We start from the raw sequence: 20379 nt of genomic DNA on the forward strand, positions 1-20379 counted from the left end.
GCAATTGCATTTGCTGGACATTAACTTGCCCAGGCATCAATAACACTTAGCATTCCTTCTCCCATTTCCTACCTACCTTAACGTGACAAAGGCAAACTGATGTAATATATCAACAAATGCCAACATGACTGCATACCACAGAAGGGGTGTCAAACAAAAGGGTGAAATTTTTCCTGCTACAAAAAGAGAAAACATGCATATTGACATTTCATATAATACAAAAGTAGGGATTTCTTCTTTTTGACTAACTGACATGCTTTTCAGGAAAAAATACTCCTGTCTGGCTCTGCTGCCAAGACTTCCCGCTCGCCAAACACTGTCTGGTACCAAAAGTCACTCAAGTGTTTTTCTCCATGAGATTTCCACCACGTAGAGTCCCTTGCTATGCCTCTCCATCAGAAACACAACCCTGCCCGGACCAGTGAACCATTCAAAGTTTCACTGGGTGATGATGGAATCCATATGGACCCAATTATACGTTTTCGTCTTATTGGAGACCTTATTTATGCAGGAAATATGTGTCTGGTTGCATGTGTTCTTTTCTAGCACGATTCAGAAGTGCTGTATAACAAATTTACACTTAAGACCTACCAAGGCCAAAGTCCGGGTTAAAGGGTAGGTTTTTAATGTCTTGCTCAAGGGAACCGCACTAAAATTCAGAGGTGAATCTCTGATTTTACCTTTAATATCATAGTCTGTTTTTTTATGAAGTCATTTTATTTACTCATTCTATTTATGGGTCTGAAAGAATTAAGTGTTATATGGGATATATTACAAATTGAACCCCACAAATGAGACCCAAGATTAATGTTTCAATAAGATAAAAAAAAAAAAATACATATAAAAAACAAATTTAGCTTGATGTGGGTTAATACAGTGCAATGAATTACAGTTGTGCATGATAATAAAACATCATTTAAGATTTCAATTCTGAAACATGATAAAACTGCTTATTGTGTGGAGGAATGTACAGCATCAGCTTCGGCAAACAGCTTCTTGCCAGAAATCTTGACACGTTTAAGTATCTGAAACTATCTTAAGGATATGAAATGACAACAGAAAGCGATAGATGACACTTACTGCAGCCATCCTCGTCACTGTGGTCACCACAGTCGTTGTCTCCATCGCACTGCCACTGTGCCGGGATGCAGGTACATTCTCCAAACGCACTGACCGCACAGGTGAAGTGGTTCTTCCCACATGAGCACTCGGCACTGCCCTGAACTCCTGCAAACAAGGAAGATGAGAATTTTTCTGTCAAAAATTAATTACAACAAGTGTTTGTCATACAAAGTCATACAGTAGCTATGGATAGGAACAAACTGTTAGCTCCTTTCTTGTGCCTGTTACATGATTTTTCTCTTTCAAATCACCAATGTCACTTATTAGCTATGCAAAGTGAACCCTTCAATATTACCATATCCATTAATTTTTTTTTCACCCAGCTCTTCTTTTCATACCCATTTTCAGCATTTCTGTCACTGATCCAACATTCTGAGCTATCATCTACAACCTGATACACTCCAACAAGCTGTGTGCCCGTGCCCAAATGGCATGTCACAAACCATATGTCCTTTGGCAATACTACAATGCATGTATAATAATTGATAATTCAATGAGTGAAACCGAGAGAGAACAAACCCCATCCAAATATGAATGGTTAGATTTAATGAGTCAGTTCTGTCAGAACAAACACATGCAGATAAAATTGAATGATTGGGATATTGTCAAACCTCATGCAATTTTCCAGGATATTTATTGTCTCATATATTTGCATGTCTAGAGATGCAGTGATGCTTTTTGTGATCATTTTAAAGCAGTTGTTGAAGCCATTTATTTAACATATTTTGCCTAAATAGTTGACGTTAGTAGAACACCACAGTCAAACAGTACAGACACATTTGAAACTAAATAGGGTAAAGGGTTGTACGACGAAGATGGGGTTATTCCACAGATTGCCCAAAACTTGTAAGCCATTTGCCACTGCAATTTCTCTTGAAAAGAAATGTGCAGATTTTATAAATCAAAACAAATTATTAAAATGATTTGAAATGTATATGGTGTTAACTGATAAATTGGTAATATATGACTCTCGGCTTTGGTTAAAAAAATGGCACTGATTTATTAGGTCTGTAGCTGTAGAGAGATATGGAATTACATATCTTTAATACGTAATATGTTAAGCCATCTTGGTGTAAGTGATAAGCAGCTTTCTACATCATGTTGAACAAAAATTATTCCACAGACTAGGAAACTTCCTTCCATTGGTGCATGTAAAAAAAGACAGGAGTTAGCATAAACTACCCAACTTTCCAGCAGATATTGAGGCCCAGAAGCAAAAAAAAACTGTAATCTAGTATAGATTTTCATACCCTTAAGCAGAACAGGCACTGAGTAGGGTGCCTATAATCATATTATTGGTTCATCAGTTTTCCTTTCTTGGATTAATTAAAGGGGGCAGTGACCACAAATAAAGCTAATTGGCTTTGTTAAAAGACGCTCCTGTCCTTCCTCATTTGTTTTCCAGCTTTACATCAATTTGAGTACAAATGCTCACATGTTGCTCAATATGCTCCACCCACTGGGAAATGCCACTGCATCTTCTGACTTTACCTGTTGGTCACAATCTTGTGGCTGAGCAGTATATTTAGCAATATAATGCCACGTATCCATAATTACCTTCCACAAAAGAATAAAGCCATTGGTTGAAAAATCATTGCACAATCCACAACATCTGGCACAAAAAAATAAAGCTTTTTGATTTTCTTGATTTGAAGCATGTTAAGGACAGTATGAGCGAGGTCTGAGGATACAAGTCTGCCACAACAAACTAGAGGTCTTTGGAACGTGTGTCTGTGTGTGTGTGTTTGTGTGTGTGTGTGTATGTGGCCACTGGACCATTCACAAAGGCATCAGTCAACCTAGGAGGGTCTGGCAGAGAGCTCAGCAACCTTCAGATCCCTCCCAAAACACTAAATTAATGGCCTATCTCGTTTTTTAATTCCCCTTTTCAGCTCATTCCTCTCTTTCCATTATGCCCTTCTCACTTTTCCCTTAAGTTACTTTCTCTCTTTTACCCTCTCTACTAAACTATGTGCTCAAGAGCCTCTTGCTTTCAGGAAGACAGATGGGGTGACCACATACAAAACTTTTTGTCCATCACCTTATCTTCCTATTTTAAATCAAATGATCTATCGCTCTTGCTGTCCAAGGGACCCTGGGACTTGGTGGTTTACTCTTTCAGATTAATCAGACACATTCTAATTGAAGTCCTGAGCCCAGACAGCATTGATACCGAGCTCAAAGCAGAAGGACACTTGTGAGTAAGCGTGTGCACATGTGTGTAATGAGCTAAATTATAGTCTTTGAGTTAGAGCAGAACTTGTGTCACATGAAGCCACATCACAGGCTGTGTATTTGTCAAACATGCTTTAAAAAGCAGAGGCCACTGGCTCTGACCAGTGCAAAGAGGCTAAAGAAGGAAACACACACACACACACACACACACACACACACACACACACACACACACACACACACACACACACACACACACACACACACACACACACACACACACACACACACACACACACACACACACAGCTATATGGCAGGTTTGGTGAAAGGCATTCACCCTTTTCTTTTTCTCTTGGTTTCAAACGAGTTTAAGCCATGTGGTAAATCAATCCAGGCCATCTGTGTGTGTTTGTGTGCTGACAATATTTACATTGTCTCTAAAATCATTAAGTTATAGCAACAAAAAACATCTGGAATATAAATAGGAGGATTGGCAGCTGAAAGCTACAGGATATTTCATCCCTAAATATAGTCTGACAATATACAACATTTCTTTGATACATTACCATAGGACTCATTATAAAAAAAAATACCCTTCACATCTGAAGACCATAGTCTTTGGTGTCATTATAGAATTGATACTTAATAAATCTTTGGACTTATACCCAGAAACATAAAAAATGTGAATTTTCAGGGTGAATCTGAAGAAATAGCAGAGAGGATAATAACATGAAAGAATTACAGCCTTGTGTCTGTATTATTTGACAACTAATTCAGGAACATTGAGGATAGTGTGATGTTGATTTTTTGGATCACTTTGTCCATTAGACATTTTGAAGTGAATGAATATCTGACAGTCAAGGAGAGGTTTTAAGAGATCACAGTGACATTGAGCACAAAAAGTCCATCACTGTGTCAGAGTTGACTATTTTCCAAGGAAATTCCCTTAGTATGTTACTGAGATATGGACAACAATGATGGAATGAATAAACATCTGTTAATACATGGTAAATCATTAACAGATTTATGTGTTAGCATACTGTAACTGTAAGTGTTAAGAGACAAGCAAATATTAGTTCAGCAGCATTCATTTTTATATCAATCAACAACATCAGTGTGCAAAGGCATCAACATTAAGAGTTGAGGCTCAAAATTATGAGTGATACAAATTCATTACATAATGTGCAAACAAGTTTGTATAACAGCCTACAAACAGGTTAGTAACTTTGTTACAATAAAATCCTCTAGAGTGCTCAAAGGCACACGTACACACACACACACACACACACACACACACACACACACACACACACACACACACACACACAACTTTGAAGAACACCAGCATGACTGGTCTCTGATGCATCCCACTGATAACTGATCACATGCTCGGCTGTTCTGAAGAGACAGTAGATCGCTGTGAATTGTAGCTGCGCGTGTACCTCATTCATTCCCCATGCAACTCTAAAATGCTGAAGAGGTGTATGTCAGCCAGAATATGACATTTTTTAAAAGGAACTAGTGCTTAAACTAAGTAGGCCAGCACAACAAGTCAATAAACACAATTAGAAGTCGTATTGTGGAATTTAAGTCTGATTTCTCCAAAAAAGAATCATGAAATGTTTGATCATTTATTCACTGTAAAAAGTCATTCCATCAAACATGTTACTGTGCTTGACTAAAATGAGCAACAATTGCCCGCAAAATAATTGAATCTTTATTATTTGAAAAATTTAGATGTAGATAGGGGCTCAGAAAATAGTTTATTACTAAATTTGATTTTGGTCTACCAATAGTAATGCAGGCTTAGGAAAAATTGCATTCCTGCTTTCCTCTCTGTGCTTAATTTCCAATTCCTGAACCAAAAGATAGTCACGCAAAAGACACTCGAATATCTGAGTTTCTGTCTGTTTGGCAAGTAAGTAAAGCAGCATCCACATACTGCCAGTTTGTCACAGTAAATGGGTGAGTATAATAGATCTTGTGTGCTTCAAGTACAAAAAAATGCCCTTTTGTGTTCATGATACTGCCAGAGGGAGTTTTGGATCAATAGTATTAATTTAAAATCTTTATTTCTGAAATTGAGACAACCGCAAATATGCAACACAAATGGGAGATGTTTCATGCAGAACAGTCCAACTTTAGAAAAACAATATTTGAAAACAGGCTGAGTTTTTTATACCAGTAGGTAGGTGTAGCTGTGTTATGTTTAACCCTGTTTGAGGATAAATTCCACGATAATTCAAAAGAAAAGAAAAACGCAGGGTGACAGATCAACGTATTTTCTACTGGGCTATTAAAATGTAGTATCTTATTTTCCTGTGATTCTCCAAAATTTGGTCCGCTGCTTATACAGCTGCAAATACAACACAGCCATAGCCTCATTAAAGTTGTGTGATTGACAGAATTCTCACTATGACATGCTGAGGTGTTCAATTTGCTCTTTAGGCCAAAACAGTAACAGACACTGTTGGCTAAACACTCGCTGCACCTGCTGTTTTAGAAGCCACTTATAGGAGCTGGTAGTAAGGAAGAACCTCTAGCAAAGAAAAAGAAAACAACCACCGAAGAGCCACTACTGCTACATCAAACTGTACAAACAGGCCTGGTGTGGGATAATCTCAGGTGGTCTCATCCCCCAAGTAAACACAGACAATTCCACAAGCCCACCCTGATTCCTCTACTTAACCTGACCCACCTACAGCAACTAGTCACTAAAATGATCTTTGTTTTGCCAAATAAAAGCTGGCAGGAGTTCCCCACATCATGGGAACCTTAGATCTGACCAGGTGGCATTTAAACTCTATTTACAATTTACAATTCGAGGTTGTTCAATAGTTAAATGATGAGTTTGAGGAATTGAGTAGTGAACACCGGTGCCAATACACACAATGGAAACCCAGCCTGAAGAGCGGGTGGCCACACGCCTTGAACGATGTCAAAAGGCTGCCAGTTAATTAGGCGTGGACCGCCCTGAAGACAACCTGGAGGGTCGGAACTGCATCCTCCTTTCAGGCAGACAGAGCTGCTATAAAAAGTGATAAGCGGGAAATTGGGAAGAAAATGAGCCATCTGACAATGAAGGGTGAAATGCTGAGAGCAGAGGGATTGAGTCAAGCCTTTTGTCCGTCCTTCATCTTTCTGCCGCTCTGCCGCTGCTGGTGTCGAGCTGTAAAAGCGTCGCTTCGGAGAGACAGCTGCGTCTCAGCATGTCACCAACTGTTCAGCCCGAACTATCCCAAACCAGCTGTATTCATCCTCACCCCATCGCACTGCACAGGGCTGCACAATGAGAATTGGCACAAGTGGTATCCCACCTCGCTGTCAGGCAACAATGTTCACTCTCCAACATTTTCACTGTGTGACACCACTGACAGAAAGAAGCACCTGACAGATCGCATATGGGCCACCATTGTTCACCTGTTACAGCAGCCTTTCCTAATTTAGACGGGCAGAGAAGACTAGGGAGAAGGGAAAAAAAAAGAAAACTATGAGTTCTTCTAGCAACGATGAAGGTAGTATAAATATGAAAGAGAACAACAGGCAATGCCTTTGAAAAAGTCAATACTTTCAGATACAAAGTTAAACATGCCAGTATATACAATGCGAAATAAAAGGGAACAATATTGGGACCAATACAATATTGATAAATCCATTAATTACTTTATTCTATTTTTTCCATTGTAGCCTACTCGAATTTTCTCTGGTTGGTACAGTACTTTGATGGAAAGCACAATATAACAAAATACAACATTTTTATCATCATCATGTGCAGATCTATAGATTTTTCCCGGTCTGCATGACAGATAATGTCAAAGGTAATTCAATTAATTATATCCACTGAATCCCTATTTGTGTTTTCAATTGTTTTTCTCTGTGAATCTAAATCAAATTGTTTTTCGCACAACGCACAACGTAATATTTCGATCATTTTCTGATAGGCAACTGTCAAAGTACGAATTAAAAGGGTCTCAATATGTTATCGTTTCATTTAATCAATACAATATTTGATAAGCAGCCAGCTTGAATGTGTGCTGAGCCTAACTTCCAATGCAAATCTAATTTATCTATTTTATTTAGTTATAGGAAAGGAAAGAAACCAATTTCAGACAATAGTAGTAAAAACACACAAATAGATAAGGGGGGCTGTGTAAGGTTATTAGCACTCTGTGGTAAATCAGCTCATTGAAGAAGGGTGGTAGCATTTTAAAATAAAAAGCAATTAGTCTGTAGGTTGATGCCTTGATATGTTTTCATTTCTATTCTATGGAGAAGTACCAAATCATGATGGAGATGCCTTGAAGTTTACATCAAACAACGCTGCTTAAAGAACATTGAGCTGCTATTTAATTTTTTTTCCCCTGCATTTGGACTATACATACACAAAATATCATCCCCTCTGGCTACTGGATGCTTATTGCAGAGTTGATCATTTGGAGCTTATGAAAAACCATAGCTGAAAGAACAACGCTGGTAAAATCTACATATACATTGACCCCTTTTACTTTACACAGTTATATGATTCCATTACTAAAAAGTATTGATTTGAAAGCTCCTGCCTCCAGCCATTTTTATTTTCACATATATTTCACATATATTTCCTTGACAACATGTAAGAACTTCAAACCCTCTCAAATACTCAGAGAACACATTCACTAAATTCCCTGTGGCTCTGTTGGCTCTAGGTTACGCTGACATTGCCTGAAGATGCCAAACAGCTCACCCTCCCTACCCCTTGCTCCATCAGCTCATCTCCACCTACTAATTTGCCCAACATAGGTCAGGCTGCCCTGATGCGGTGAGCTGGTAACCACAGCACCATATGTTGAGCCTTGCTGGGAAAAAACTAGACGATATGCAAATGCACAAATTAAGCAACTTTCAAACAGGCAATACTCTTACAGCTTCAGAAATTTTGCCACAACAGCATCTGACAATGAAAGCACCCATGTACAAACAAATTGGAACGAAAACAATGTGATCTGATTTAAAATCTTCAAAGCCTCGCTAAATCTCACTCGGCTGATCAGTCATCACAATCTCATCCTTCTGCTTTGCCCGCTCACACACACACAAAGGTGTGTAAGACATGTACAGCAGTTTCTCAGCGGTTTCTTTTCACACCTGCTCATCTCTGACTTTGATTAAACGTCCTGCCTCATCACACTCCGGCATTCAGTTTTCGTTGTTTGTTTGTTTTTTGTCTGTTTTAAACTTGTTGTTTGCATCACAAGAGCACTTGTGACCCTAAATGTGAGTTGGGTATTGCCTTGCAAAAGCATGTCGACTAACCCCAAACTTGACCGGTAATCAACCTTGAAGCTATATGATCATCTTGTGGATTGCAAGATTAGAGCAAAGGACAAACATATTTGCACACCAACACATGTTCATACGTAGCTGTGCAATTTCTTATTAACTAAATTTTATAGAAACTTATGTGGGAGGACACTGTCCTTTATTCCCTTGAAATGGGTGAACACAACATAATTACATGCTCAGTGATATATAGCCATCCTGCTGCTGAGGGTTAAAAATAAAGTCTGCTGAGATCAAACAAGAAGGGAAATGAAAGGATAGTGGTGCTATAGAGCAGTATACAGTACACACACACAAATGCATGTGTGTGTGTGTGCGCGCACAGTGTCATCATCCATGGCTGGCCAGGCGTCTCTCTGAAGTCAGTTCAAAGATAACACTGACTTGGCTTGGGATGACTGGATGGCTGCTGGTTGGGCATGTGGGTTGGCACTGACTGGAGAAATGGGTTACATGTGGAACGCAGAAAGCAAGAAGGAGAGCGAGAGAGAGAGAGAGCGAGAGAGAGAGTGAGTTAGAGTTAAAGATAGAACCATAGCAAAGCAATAGAGGAACAGATGAATAAGACAGTCTGGTCAACTAACGACACAACTTTTAGGGGATTTCACCTTTTCAAGTGGGGGGAAAACCAAAAAAAAACAAACCAAAAAAGTTGAATGTCACCATTATAATTAGTGTCTGTCATGATCAAATTTCATCTGTTCTCGGCAACGCCATAAAGTTCTTGAGAAATGATACAGTTGGGCAGAACAGCAACTGTACAATCCAAACATGTGAAAACTGCCACTTCCAACTCAATGCAAACAGAGGGGAAATAAGCTAAAATATCAACCATTTTGATTCAATTTAAATATTTTCGGTGTGGTTATTTAACATTCAGCTATTATGTAGTTTCAAATTTGTGTTTTTTGATTTCTCTTTCCAATGTTTATTTTTTACTAACTGAAATTTTATACAGCCTGATATGTATTACTTTTTAAATCATAGAGTTTAACAAAAATGTGTCTGAGGGTGAAATAAATGAATGTATGAATAGATGAGTAAATATATAAAATAATAGATAAATACTACAGACAAAGCATTTTTATTTAATCTTTTCATTTTCTTTGAAACATGCTTATTTTTGAAAGAATATTTTCTGATTTCAGAAATTTTCAAATCTCCTAAAAAAGAAAACATAAATGAAGCAGAACATCGATAGAAAAGTGATAATGCTAACACTCCCTTTCCCAAATATGTAACAACATACCAAAATTAAACAGTGGTCTGAAAATCACAATGCTCACAAAACTTGTTTAACAATGGATCCTATAAATACCTGTGAGTGGGTGTCCACCTGTCTCCCCGGATAGTAAGCAACAACGCAATCTAATAAACAAGAGTACAGAACAGAAACAAGCTGGAAAACACAAATCAATTTCTACTGATATAAATCCCAATGTAAAAAAAAAAACACATTGTCTTCCTCCCAATGAAAAAAAAATGGTTCGCCAAATCTTTCACCCAAGTGATTAATGTTTTTCAGAGTCTTCCTAAAAGAAAAAAAAAAACAACTACATCTTCATGTTTTTGACTGATCTAAAGAAAGAAAGAAAGAAAGAAAGAAAGAAAGAAAGAAAGAATTTCAGTCATTTGGTGACATTTTGCCATATGTTTTGTCCTGTGTGGTCTGTCTGGTCACAGGGCCATGAAGGGGTTAAGCAGGGAGAGGGGCAAGCCGGTCATACTACATTTCATTTTCCACCACTGTCAACCCTTTGTGACGACTCTAGCCTAAGCGTACGGTACTTATGTGGCTTTGGTGTTTCATATGTGTGTGTGGCTGTGTGTGCTTGTAAGAATACATGTTTACTGTACACAGTATGTGAATGAGGAAAGACTGTATGATCAAAGAGAAAACACATGAAAGATGCATCACCAGCTCTTTCTCATTTTCCCCCTTCTTGTGTGCTACACACGAGTTGTAATGATGTAATGACCGAACGGGAACCCGCAGGAAATGACTACTTTTCCACAAATGCGACAAATGTGGTAAAGGGACAACCTGCGCGACTAAAGCCATTAATGGTGATGGAGAAGCTTCCTTTGCACAGGATGACGTGAGGCAACGTGAGGCATAGACAGAGGAATGAGTGACAAAGAACTTCAGGTCAGATAGTCATAACCCAGTGTAGGAGGATTCCTGTGGTGCTTTTATGAAGTGTGAGTGAGAAAGCAACTGTTGTGAATGAAGTCAGATGGGTGGGGCGGAGGCAGCAGTGCACAGAGGGAGGAAGATCTGTGTATTTGTTCAATGGCTGCTGAGGCAGCACCAGAACCGCCATACCTCTGAGATGATAGGCTATGGCTCAGAGAGAAAGACAGTTGGATGACAGATAAATTCTTGCTTAATGATTAGTTTTTGTTTAAGACTAAAATGTGTTTGAAACTTGTTGGTATATTATACAGCTCATCTCCCAATTACACATGATAATTGTGTGAATGGGTTAATGTGACACCTGGTTTTCAAGAGACCAGTAGTCAAGTTAAATTTGATATGCATCAATATACTTGACTGTTACATGTGTTTAAACAATATTTGATCATCTAAAACCTTGTCATTTTGGAAAAGTGAAAGTGGTGTATGTCAGATAAATTAACAAGGTGTTATTCTTGTTACTTTTGAGTCACTCCAAAGATTTCCAGTTGGATGCACAATTTTTGTTTTTCTGTTCTGACATGTAATAGTTTAGTGTGTGTGTGTGTGTGTGTGTGTGTGTGCTCTGTCATGCTTGACAGAGTAAATACAGCAGTGTCCTGAGCTTTGCCTCTGGCTGTGAACACCAGACTTGGTGGGTAATGTGCTGAGTGAGCACTTGGTGTCCAAGCCACTTTAATCCAGAGATTGTCTCTTTGGCCGGCTGACCCCTAAACATGCATAACCCCAACACCATATCCACTTTAGCCCCAAACTGGTGCCTCTGCTGGGAACATACTTCAACTATGACAAGAGCCCAGTACCGTTTCTTGGTAGTAGACTCCATTTACCTCAACACAACCATTTTATCCTTTGATAAAATGACAATTCGTTAACCCTTGTGTGGTATTCGGGTCTGTGGGACTCGACCCGAACACCACACAAGGGTTAAAATCCTATTATCTGTCTTTCAGTGTGCACGTCATGAATGTGTTCTCCTTGCTTAAGACAAGTTTTCACATTGGATTTCCACAATATAGTTCAAAATAAATTTGCTAACTTTGTAAGGTCACTGAACTAAATTAAAAGCCTATAAAAACTAAAATAAATAATATGTATAATTTTAAATAAAAACTAAATTGATAATAATCATAATAATAATAATAATGTACATATATATGTCATTTTAGTTTTTTTAGGCTTTTGATTTTTAGGCTTTTGATTTAGCCCTTACAAAATAAGTATGTTGGGTAATGCAATCATAGTATTTTATCTGAAGTCAAAAGACTGGCTTCGAAGTACTTCAATGTCCTAATGATGTGCAATAAAAGTAATAGAGATGTAATTAATCATACCTAATACAAGTTCACTTGATTTAACCCTGACAGCAAATTCAAAGAAACAATCCCGCATCTGAGACATGGGATTCAAACCCCAAAAATGTCAAATAAACCCACACTAAGTGACCCATCTCCAATAGAGTCATCTATTGTTCTGCAGCAGCAAATCAAAACCATGTTGCAGGGTTGTAGAAGTGGTTGACCTCCCCCAGTTGAAATTTTAGCTGAGCAGACAAGAATGTCAACATTGCGGTACTTGAACCAGAGTCCAGGTACAGTTGAGTTTGCTGGAATCCGAACCCTCTGTGTGTGGGACAACTTTACAGTTTCCAAGAGGACCACTCTGTCGCACACATGCTCCCCTGATGAAAGGTTTTGTTTTTGGTGTTGGAGTGTGTGTAACTAGTATCTGGATCAGGTCCAGTCCAGTGGAGTCAGTCTCTAAGTGCTACACGAGTCACTTGTCTGGGGAAAATCGTGCACCCTTAAGACTCCATACAATAGTACTAAGTGTCTCTCTGGGATTTATCGATCACCTACAGCAGAGCTGCATGCCGACAGAATGAAATCCATCTGATGTACAAATTTCAATCTAATCTGAGCTGACAAACAAAGGAGAGAACCAAAAATTAGGCAAGCTGGCCTTGTAAAATTGTGAACAAAAAGGCAATATGGCACATTCTTCCGTATAAGCTCACAAGCTTCCTTGAATTTTACAATACATTTCATTACACTTTATGTTAGTATTGGCTGAAGGACATGAGTAAACAGAGGACAACTAGAAAACTTGAATTGCCAAAAATAAAAATGGCCAAAGATTTAAACTTAAAAAATGATACTTCACATTTCTTTTGATACCGTCTAAAAATAAAATATCAAAAAAAGAGGGGAAATAAACAAGAAAGAATAGTAAAATATTAAAACTGGGGTGGTTGAGAAAAATGCATTGTGGAATAAATAATTTTCCCCCCATAAAAATCAAATAGCAAAATGAGAACTCCACAGGCACATAAGTTTAATTATTCTGTCAACAGCGCATTTCACTTGATCAGAAATCTAATTATTTGATGTTGTTGCCAAATGTTTTTCCTTACGTGATGATTAATAGCAAAACAAATAAAATAAAATCACAAAAAAAGGACGATTGGAATTTGAACATGAACCCATTTCCTGGAAGGGCCTTGTGGGCATAGTGAATGCCATAAGTATTAGCGGCTTCGCTTAGCCCATTCCTGTAATTTGAATTCACTCTGAAGGGATAAGTGTAATAAGAGATTATTCAATGTGGGCAAGCAGTAACTCATTTTATGGGCTTTGACTAGATGAGGAAAGCTGACGCTGAGGTCCACCTCTGTAATATTCACTTAGAAACTGACACTGCATTAAGGACTTCACTCAGCAGCTCAAACTTCCTCTTTGCTGGCACCAAACACTCTATGATGTTAACATTTGGGATTTGAACTTTTCATTGTTTTCTTGGAGAAGATATATGGCTGCAAAAATGTGGGAACAATTCTGTTTAATGACAGGACATTGATTATCTCTCCATATCAAACTAAGATCATGAAGTTACGAAACCCTTATACGTTGCACACATATCAGTCCCGCCAGGACGACAAAAATCAGGAGCATTCCAGAGGAGGTGCAGAGTTAGTAGGGCGTTGGGGGTGGAGGGATGTTAAATTGGTGAGTTGGAAAGCAGAGGCTTTCCAGAACCGAAGCGGACAACCTGTGGTTGGGGTTGAATTCTTTCCCTTTCTGGGTCCTTTTAGAAAAAGAGGGGAAAACAGCAAACACAGACCCCTTCATTCATAGTAATTTATCCCTATGGCCAGGCCTTCTTTACCGGCAGCAATAGCCCCCTTCCGGGGCTGCCCAGCAGGATGCCTGCGAGTGGCGTGTGAAACTCTCCTGTCTCCTTTAGCTCAAAAGGGAAGGATGAACAATGGCCCTTGCCAGGCACTGGCTCTGAACAATTCATCTCTCCGCTTCACTCTCTGCTTTACTTTCTACGTCTCAAGCAACCGCAAGCTTTTCCTGCAAAACCCACTTTACTTCATCCATCCAATATGGTCCATCATCAGCCATATACTTCGACCAAAACAGTTTCTCCAATTCATTTTGCGTTTCCTCTTTAACTTGGGTTTTCCAACCTTTTCTATTTGCATCAAGTCTTAACATGAGGCAATCCACATGCTTATGGAGTTCTCAGGACCCCATTTGACCCTCCTATTGCCAAAATCCTCAAAACCTTAGTGGTTGACTCTCCATCACCATGTCTCACCCTAACCATGTTTCCATCCTTCAAAAAGCCCTGCTGGAGCTGAAATGCCTTAAGGGTCTGGACTTAACTCAGAAAAGGCAAACAAAGAAATTGTTGGGCTGATTAATAGCATATTTGTCAAGAACAAAATTACAACCAAGTTTGATTTACTGTACTCAATGTGAGATCCCCTCAGCACAACCATGAAAGAAATGAAAATGAGCGTTGACAGCAAGACAGTTTTGTGCCATTACAATAAACTCCGTAGCGTGGCTCTTTCCCCAGGCAGGGGATGTTTAAAAGGGCAAGCTGGGCTTCAATGGAACATGTGGCTCATCAGCTCGTATGGCTACTTTCCAGCTTGTCCAGACTGAGACATAGTCAAATTGCAGATCAGTCTGATCAATCAGTAATAAAAGAAACCTCTGTTTCTTCACTCTCCTGTGGGAATCGTCAGTTAGGGGAAAGAAATGTGGACACTTTCCACACTGAAGGAGCCTCCAGAACAAAATGCATCTACTCTTGGGGGAAGCCATTTTCCTCACAGCACTCAACCATTCACCAGCGTCTCCTACAGAGCTATTGAGCATTCACCGGGCACCTCCACATCCCCGACAAGCGCAACAAAAAGCATTTTAAAGAAACACTCCCCACAGTTCCCACACTATTTCACCTGTCAAATGCTTACAAAACAGCCAAGGAAGGCTAAATACTCCTCAGGGGCGCCACAGCACACCTCTTGCCAGCCTCAGCCCCACTAAGGATGCTATTATTCCTCTTGGAGAAAGAATACACTATAAATCTTGCAACTATTTTGAGCCACAAAGCTCAGACAAGACCTTACACCTTGACAAGCATCACCCAAAGAGGAGCAAGAAACTTGAAAAAAAAAAAAAAGTTTCCTCTTTGGGCCAGGCTCCCGGGACGAAAGGATGAGTTATCTCCAAACGATGCTCAGGAAATCAATAAAAACCAATTGTCTGTTTGAGAATGGGACAACAACAGAAAATGAAAAGAAAGGGGATAGCTGGTGAGTCAGTGTGTTGAAGGATATTAAAGGTGCCTGGAGAGTGGGAAAATTGTTGACCTGATTGAGCATCTGAGTAAACTACGAAGACGCTGAGGTTTCACAGAGGTTCAATGAAGACCAACACTTCTGGAAAATCATTTACTGAAGCGTTCACTGAGAATTCAAGGAAATATAAATCAGCAGAGACCAAATACCATGACATGCAATGCTTAAAGTTTGATTTATACTGTATCAAGCAATCCATCCATCGACAAAAATGTTACTGTTTTCATCAATCACGAGGTAAATTGAGCCAGTTGAGCAGTTTTGTTCTAAATTAGGATTAACAAATAGCACTATGTGACTACTGTGCCAATGCTAAAATACACTGGCATAGTAGTGAGACAACGGGCAGGCAGCAGGAATTTTGAGTCACACACTTTTACCCAATATTTGGTTAAATGTCCTCAGCTACGAGATGCCAAATCTTTTCAAAGATTTTTGCATTAAGCAATCTTTTAAACTCTTGATGCATTAGAATAGAATAGAATAGAATAGAATAGAATAGAATAGAATAGAATACGCCTGCTGTGTGAAATCTGAAAGCATTCTTTCAAACATAACTAACATGTTTTGTTTTATGATGAAGTGCTCTCTCTGGTTTGAGTTGGAGACAAAACTTTGCTCCAACTCATCTCTAAGAGCCCATGCAATACTCCCACTACCAGTTTTCCACTGCTGTGTGTAGGATGGAGAGGTGCAGCTTCGTGAGGGCTAATTATATGCCGTCACTAACTTGTTTTTGTTGCTATGGAATGCAACATTCTTTATCTGCATATCAAGGAGTTTAAACAAAATGCAGTACGCTACACAGGGCCCCTTAACAGATTGAGGTCAAGAAATAACAATTTAACGTCTCTTCAACACTTCACTGTGCCCAAGAGTTACAAAACAGCCAAGGCTGACATTAGTTGAGGAATTCAATAATGGTTTCTGTTTTTCACAGATTTTCAAATAATAAAATGACAACTTCCCACTCTGCGGCCCTGTCAAGACTGCTCTTTAGATGGATGATACATATATCTGTAACATGTTGATAAAAAATGTACATTTCTGAATTGTGCTTGGATGTATGATAAAGCAGATGATGTATATTCCGACCACTTCAGACGGGCTAATTTTAATCCAAAAACAAAACAACCCGCTTTGTCATCATCAATGCATGCAGAGGGGAAATAGACATCATAGGTTTGATATATTGTAAAATTTATCATTTTGTGCCACAAAAGACCTGTTACGGTTAATATGAAAATGCATCACTCAAATACATCTCATTGTTGATTTCACAGTGGACTTATGATGCAATTTATGTCTCTCCTCTGAATGAACAATAATTACACTGCTGAGCCAGACTGAAAGCCATAAAAGTATGAGGCACAACGCTCATCATGTTTTCATTTTGAAATGCACTAATAATCTCAGTCCAAAATAATCCTTTTGTTCAAGTGAAGCCCCCCAGCTTGATCAACAACAAAGCAATCAGTGTGCGTTTGTTACACGGCCCCAAGACATTATCTACTGTTTAATTTCTGCCAGGAACTGGAAAGCTGCTGAAGATCTTCATAAAAGGAGATTCTGGGATGTAACTCAATATATGTTAATTTAGCCCAAGGCATTTTGGGATACAAAGTCATCAATCTTGGTGTGGCGCATGACAGCATGTGGCTGGAGGAGATGAAGACATTACATAAAACAGCAATATAATTAAGCAAGAATAGTGAAGAAAAACATTTTAAAAAGCAATCATGGGCTCAGTTTATGACGGATTGGGGTCCATTTTCAAAGCTTGGCTAATATTTCAAATGTAATAACATTTCCCCATTGTTAAATTATGAAATTTAGTGACAACATTATTACAAGAAAGCCTTAAGATGAGGAGACAAATGTAATGATAAAATTATTCGACACAAACCCTTGAGGAGCACAAACTAATTTGAAAATCAATTAGTAACATTTCGGATGTTAAAAACAGTATGGTTTTGAAACACATGTATCCGAAACTCAGTTAATCAGGAATTATGGATGATATCAAAACTTCATTCAAATAGAGGTTTGCAGGATATTGTTGTCTGACACATGGTTCAATAGACTATGTTCTTAAGTTTACAAATGTCATCTGTTCATGTCAAAGATCAACTTTTTCAAGTAACAAACTTTGGCAGTAAAAAATATCAGTTAGGGCATCCGATTATTCTTTGTGCAAAATTATTAATTAAGTGAGTTTGTACTCTCGCAATACATAACCTAAGAATGTTCTAATTAGACAGACATGAATGAAGACATTATTACAAAATGCCATTGTGTTACTAGTTAATCAATTGTAGCTAATGTCATCAACAGCAATCTGACTGCAAGAACTATCAATGCGGAAATAAGCATTGTTACATTCCACTCACATAGACCGTGACAGGGTGGTAAAACTTCAATGTTTCCAGAGTCAGTCCTTTAATGACCAAATAGTAGCTATGCATTTCCTCAGGATTTGCCATAGATGAGCATATTATTGGATGTTGCTCTGTATGAGTCAACAGGAGTGAAAGAGTTAACTGATGACTGATTGTTTCAAGGCAGTCTCTGGTCTTAACGTGGTATTTGGGAAGAAGATATTGAATCAAACCATTATTGATGCCGTTTACACATGTACAAGGCCTGCTTGTCACTCTTTGTAGGATAGATTACTGCCATCAATGGCTTCTAATGATAAACATAAAATATATTTGAAATAATACATAGTAACAACTGATACACATTCCATTATTTGTAATAGTGTTATGAAAAATATGAAACAGTACTTGTGTGTCTCAAATGCAAGCAGTGACCCTCTGCCCTTTCTTCATTCAGGTAGCAAGATGAGGATCATTCTTCAGGATACTATTGTGACAATTCATCACAAATACAGCCATCAAGCGCCTGTCTTAGACCTTTCTTTCAAAATGAATTTTGGGCTCTACCATAATAAAGATTCCCGGGTGTATGCCGGGGCTAAACAATTAAATGTAATTGCAACGTTTTACTTTGGTTGATGTAAATCACTCTTCAGTCATTTCACCACACCTCTTTCGCTCAACGCGTCTCCATTCAGTTGTTTTAAAACTCTTTCTAGATATTCAGGTACTTCCTTCTATCTCTTTTTTGTTTTCTGATCTCTTTGCCCTTATTTTCCTGTTTGACCGTCATCCACTGCTGGACCTGACAGACCTACTCCTGAGCATGATATTAAGATCAATCCTATCTGTTTTCAGCCAATCTTAACTAGAATTGGGAACATTACCACAAACAAGGAATGTTAGTGGTGTGATATATTCCAGAATGAAAAGAGACAGCAAAGTTGCAAGGTGATGTCAAGGCCTTTGGTAGAAGCGCCTGTAGGCTGACAGCAGAGAACAAACATAAACATGACATGAAACTGAAATAATGAATATAAATTGCCCAAAAACTGCAAATGCATAAAAAAGAACCTGATGGAAAATTATGATATAATGTTGGAGGTGACTTTAAATGTCATTAAACCATTACGAAAATAATATCTAAATTACTTTCCTCATTCAGAATGATGGGGAAGACTGATTTTAAGAGGGTGCAATAAATTCTGGATGAAATCAACCGATCAGAAATACAGTGGTAGGTTGAATATTTCAAGTGATTTGTAACAATAGTCTATATTACACAGTGTGAAACTGATTAAATCTGATTTATAACGGATCCAGTTACTTATTTGTGAATTATACTTGTATTATGCTTATTTCCTATCAACGTCAGTTTTTCAGTCACATTTTCAAGTACACCCAATATTATATGGACTGCAATGGCAATTTTCTACCTCTTCTAAGCGATGCAAATTGTAGAAAAAAATTATGAATATGTCAGAATCTCAATTATGTCAAGCCCCTTTTCAATTTGTCTATTTTTACAGCGGGCTGCAATTGTTATCAATGTCTCATGAAAACTGAGTAATCATTTACTTTTACAGCAAAATGACTTGTTGAATTGTTTCAGCCTAACTGTAAGTAATTGCACATGCCTGAGAGTAGATTCAATGGAAAAAATATGACGGTTATGAAATAAAGCGTTACTCACAAAACAGGAGTTGATTAGGCAGATTTTTTAGTCTGTTATACCTCTTAAATTGTTTTTTGTAAGTGCCCCCCTCTTGCTCCAATTGAACTGTCATAAATGGCAGCATCTAAGAATATCTAACTTCACGCTGCGTGAATGCAAACTATAATAGGGATAAAGAGAATGGAAAGATATCACATAAGTGTCGCAATGGTTGTGACGCTCTGTGCTTAAGAAGAAATGAGTGTGGAGGAGGACCGCAGTCCCCAATTGAGACACACCGAACCACTGATGGAATATTCTTAACTCTGATTAAAGCCAGCTTGTTACATAAAAAACACATTTCGCTTCTTCATGTTTGTTCTACAAGCCACAACCTCAACAACTATTTACTTTCTTATTTGCATTGAAAAATGCAAGGAATTGTAGGGGGAAATCAGCCTTGGTGGGATGCAAAAAGAGGCACTTAATAATTCGACAAATGAGCACAGAATCAGATTTGCAAGGGGAAGAAAAAGCACAGACAATTCAATTGAAGGGAGTAGGGAGGGACTGGCTTCAGCAGTTTATCAGCTTCAGTGCTGCCTTTGTTTTGTTTTTTTATTTTTGCCCTCTCTTCAATTTTCCTCATGCATGCCTCACTTAAAAATCTTAAAACAAAAGTACTATGGATTTAGACCTATGTTCACAAACTATTGTGATCAGATGAGCAGAAAATACAAGATCTACCCTCTCAACCATCTTTCCATTTCTGGTTTCAACACCCAAATGAGACAGAGCTTCTTTTGTGAAAAGTGGGAAAAACAATAGAATGATAACTGAGCTCCAGACAGGATGGGGGAGTAAAACCTGTAAA

General features: G+C 38.4%; 1 protein-coding gene across 3 annotated transcripts in view; it reads right to left on the reverse strand.

Annotated features, from left to right (window-relative positions):
- The window catches only part of lrp4 (low density lipoprotein receptor-related protein 4), a 120822-nt gene that overhangs the window by 69350 nt on the left and 31093 nt on the right, over positions 1 to 20379 (reverse strand). For all 3 annotated transcript variants that reach the window (XM_086143991.1, XM_086143990.1, XM_086143992.1), the window contains exon 2: positions 1081 to 1227. In XM_086143991.1, coding sequence (XP_086000117.1) covers positions 1081 to 1227 — 147 coding nt within the window. The remainder of the gene's footprint in view (positions 1 to 1080; positions 1228 to 20379) is intronic.

The sequence above is a fragment of the Fistularia commersonii genome, chromosome 3 (assembly GCF_037954325.1).
Source record: "Fistularia commersonii isolate RoL2024-O1a breed Wild chromosome 3, RoL_Fcom_v1.0, whole genome shotgun sequence".
Lineage (NCBI taxonomy): Eukaryota > Metazoa > Chordata > Actinopteri > Syngnathiformes > Fistulariidae > Fistularia > Fistularia commersonii.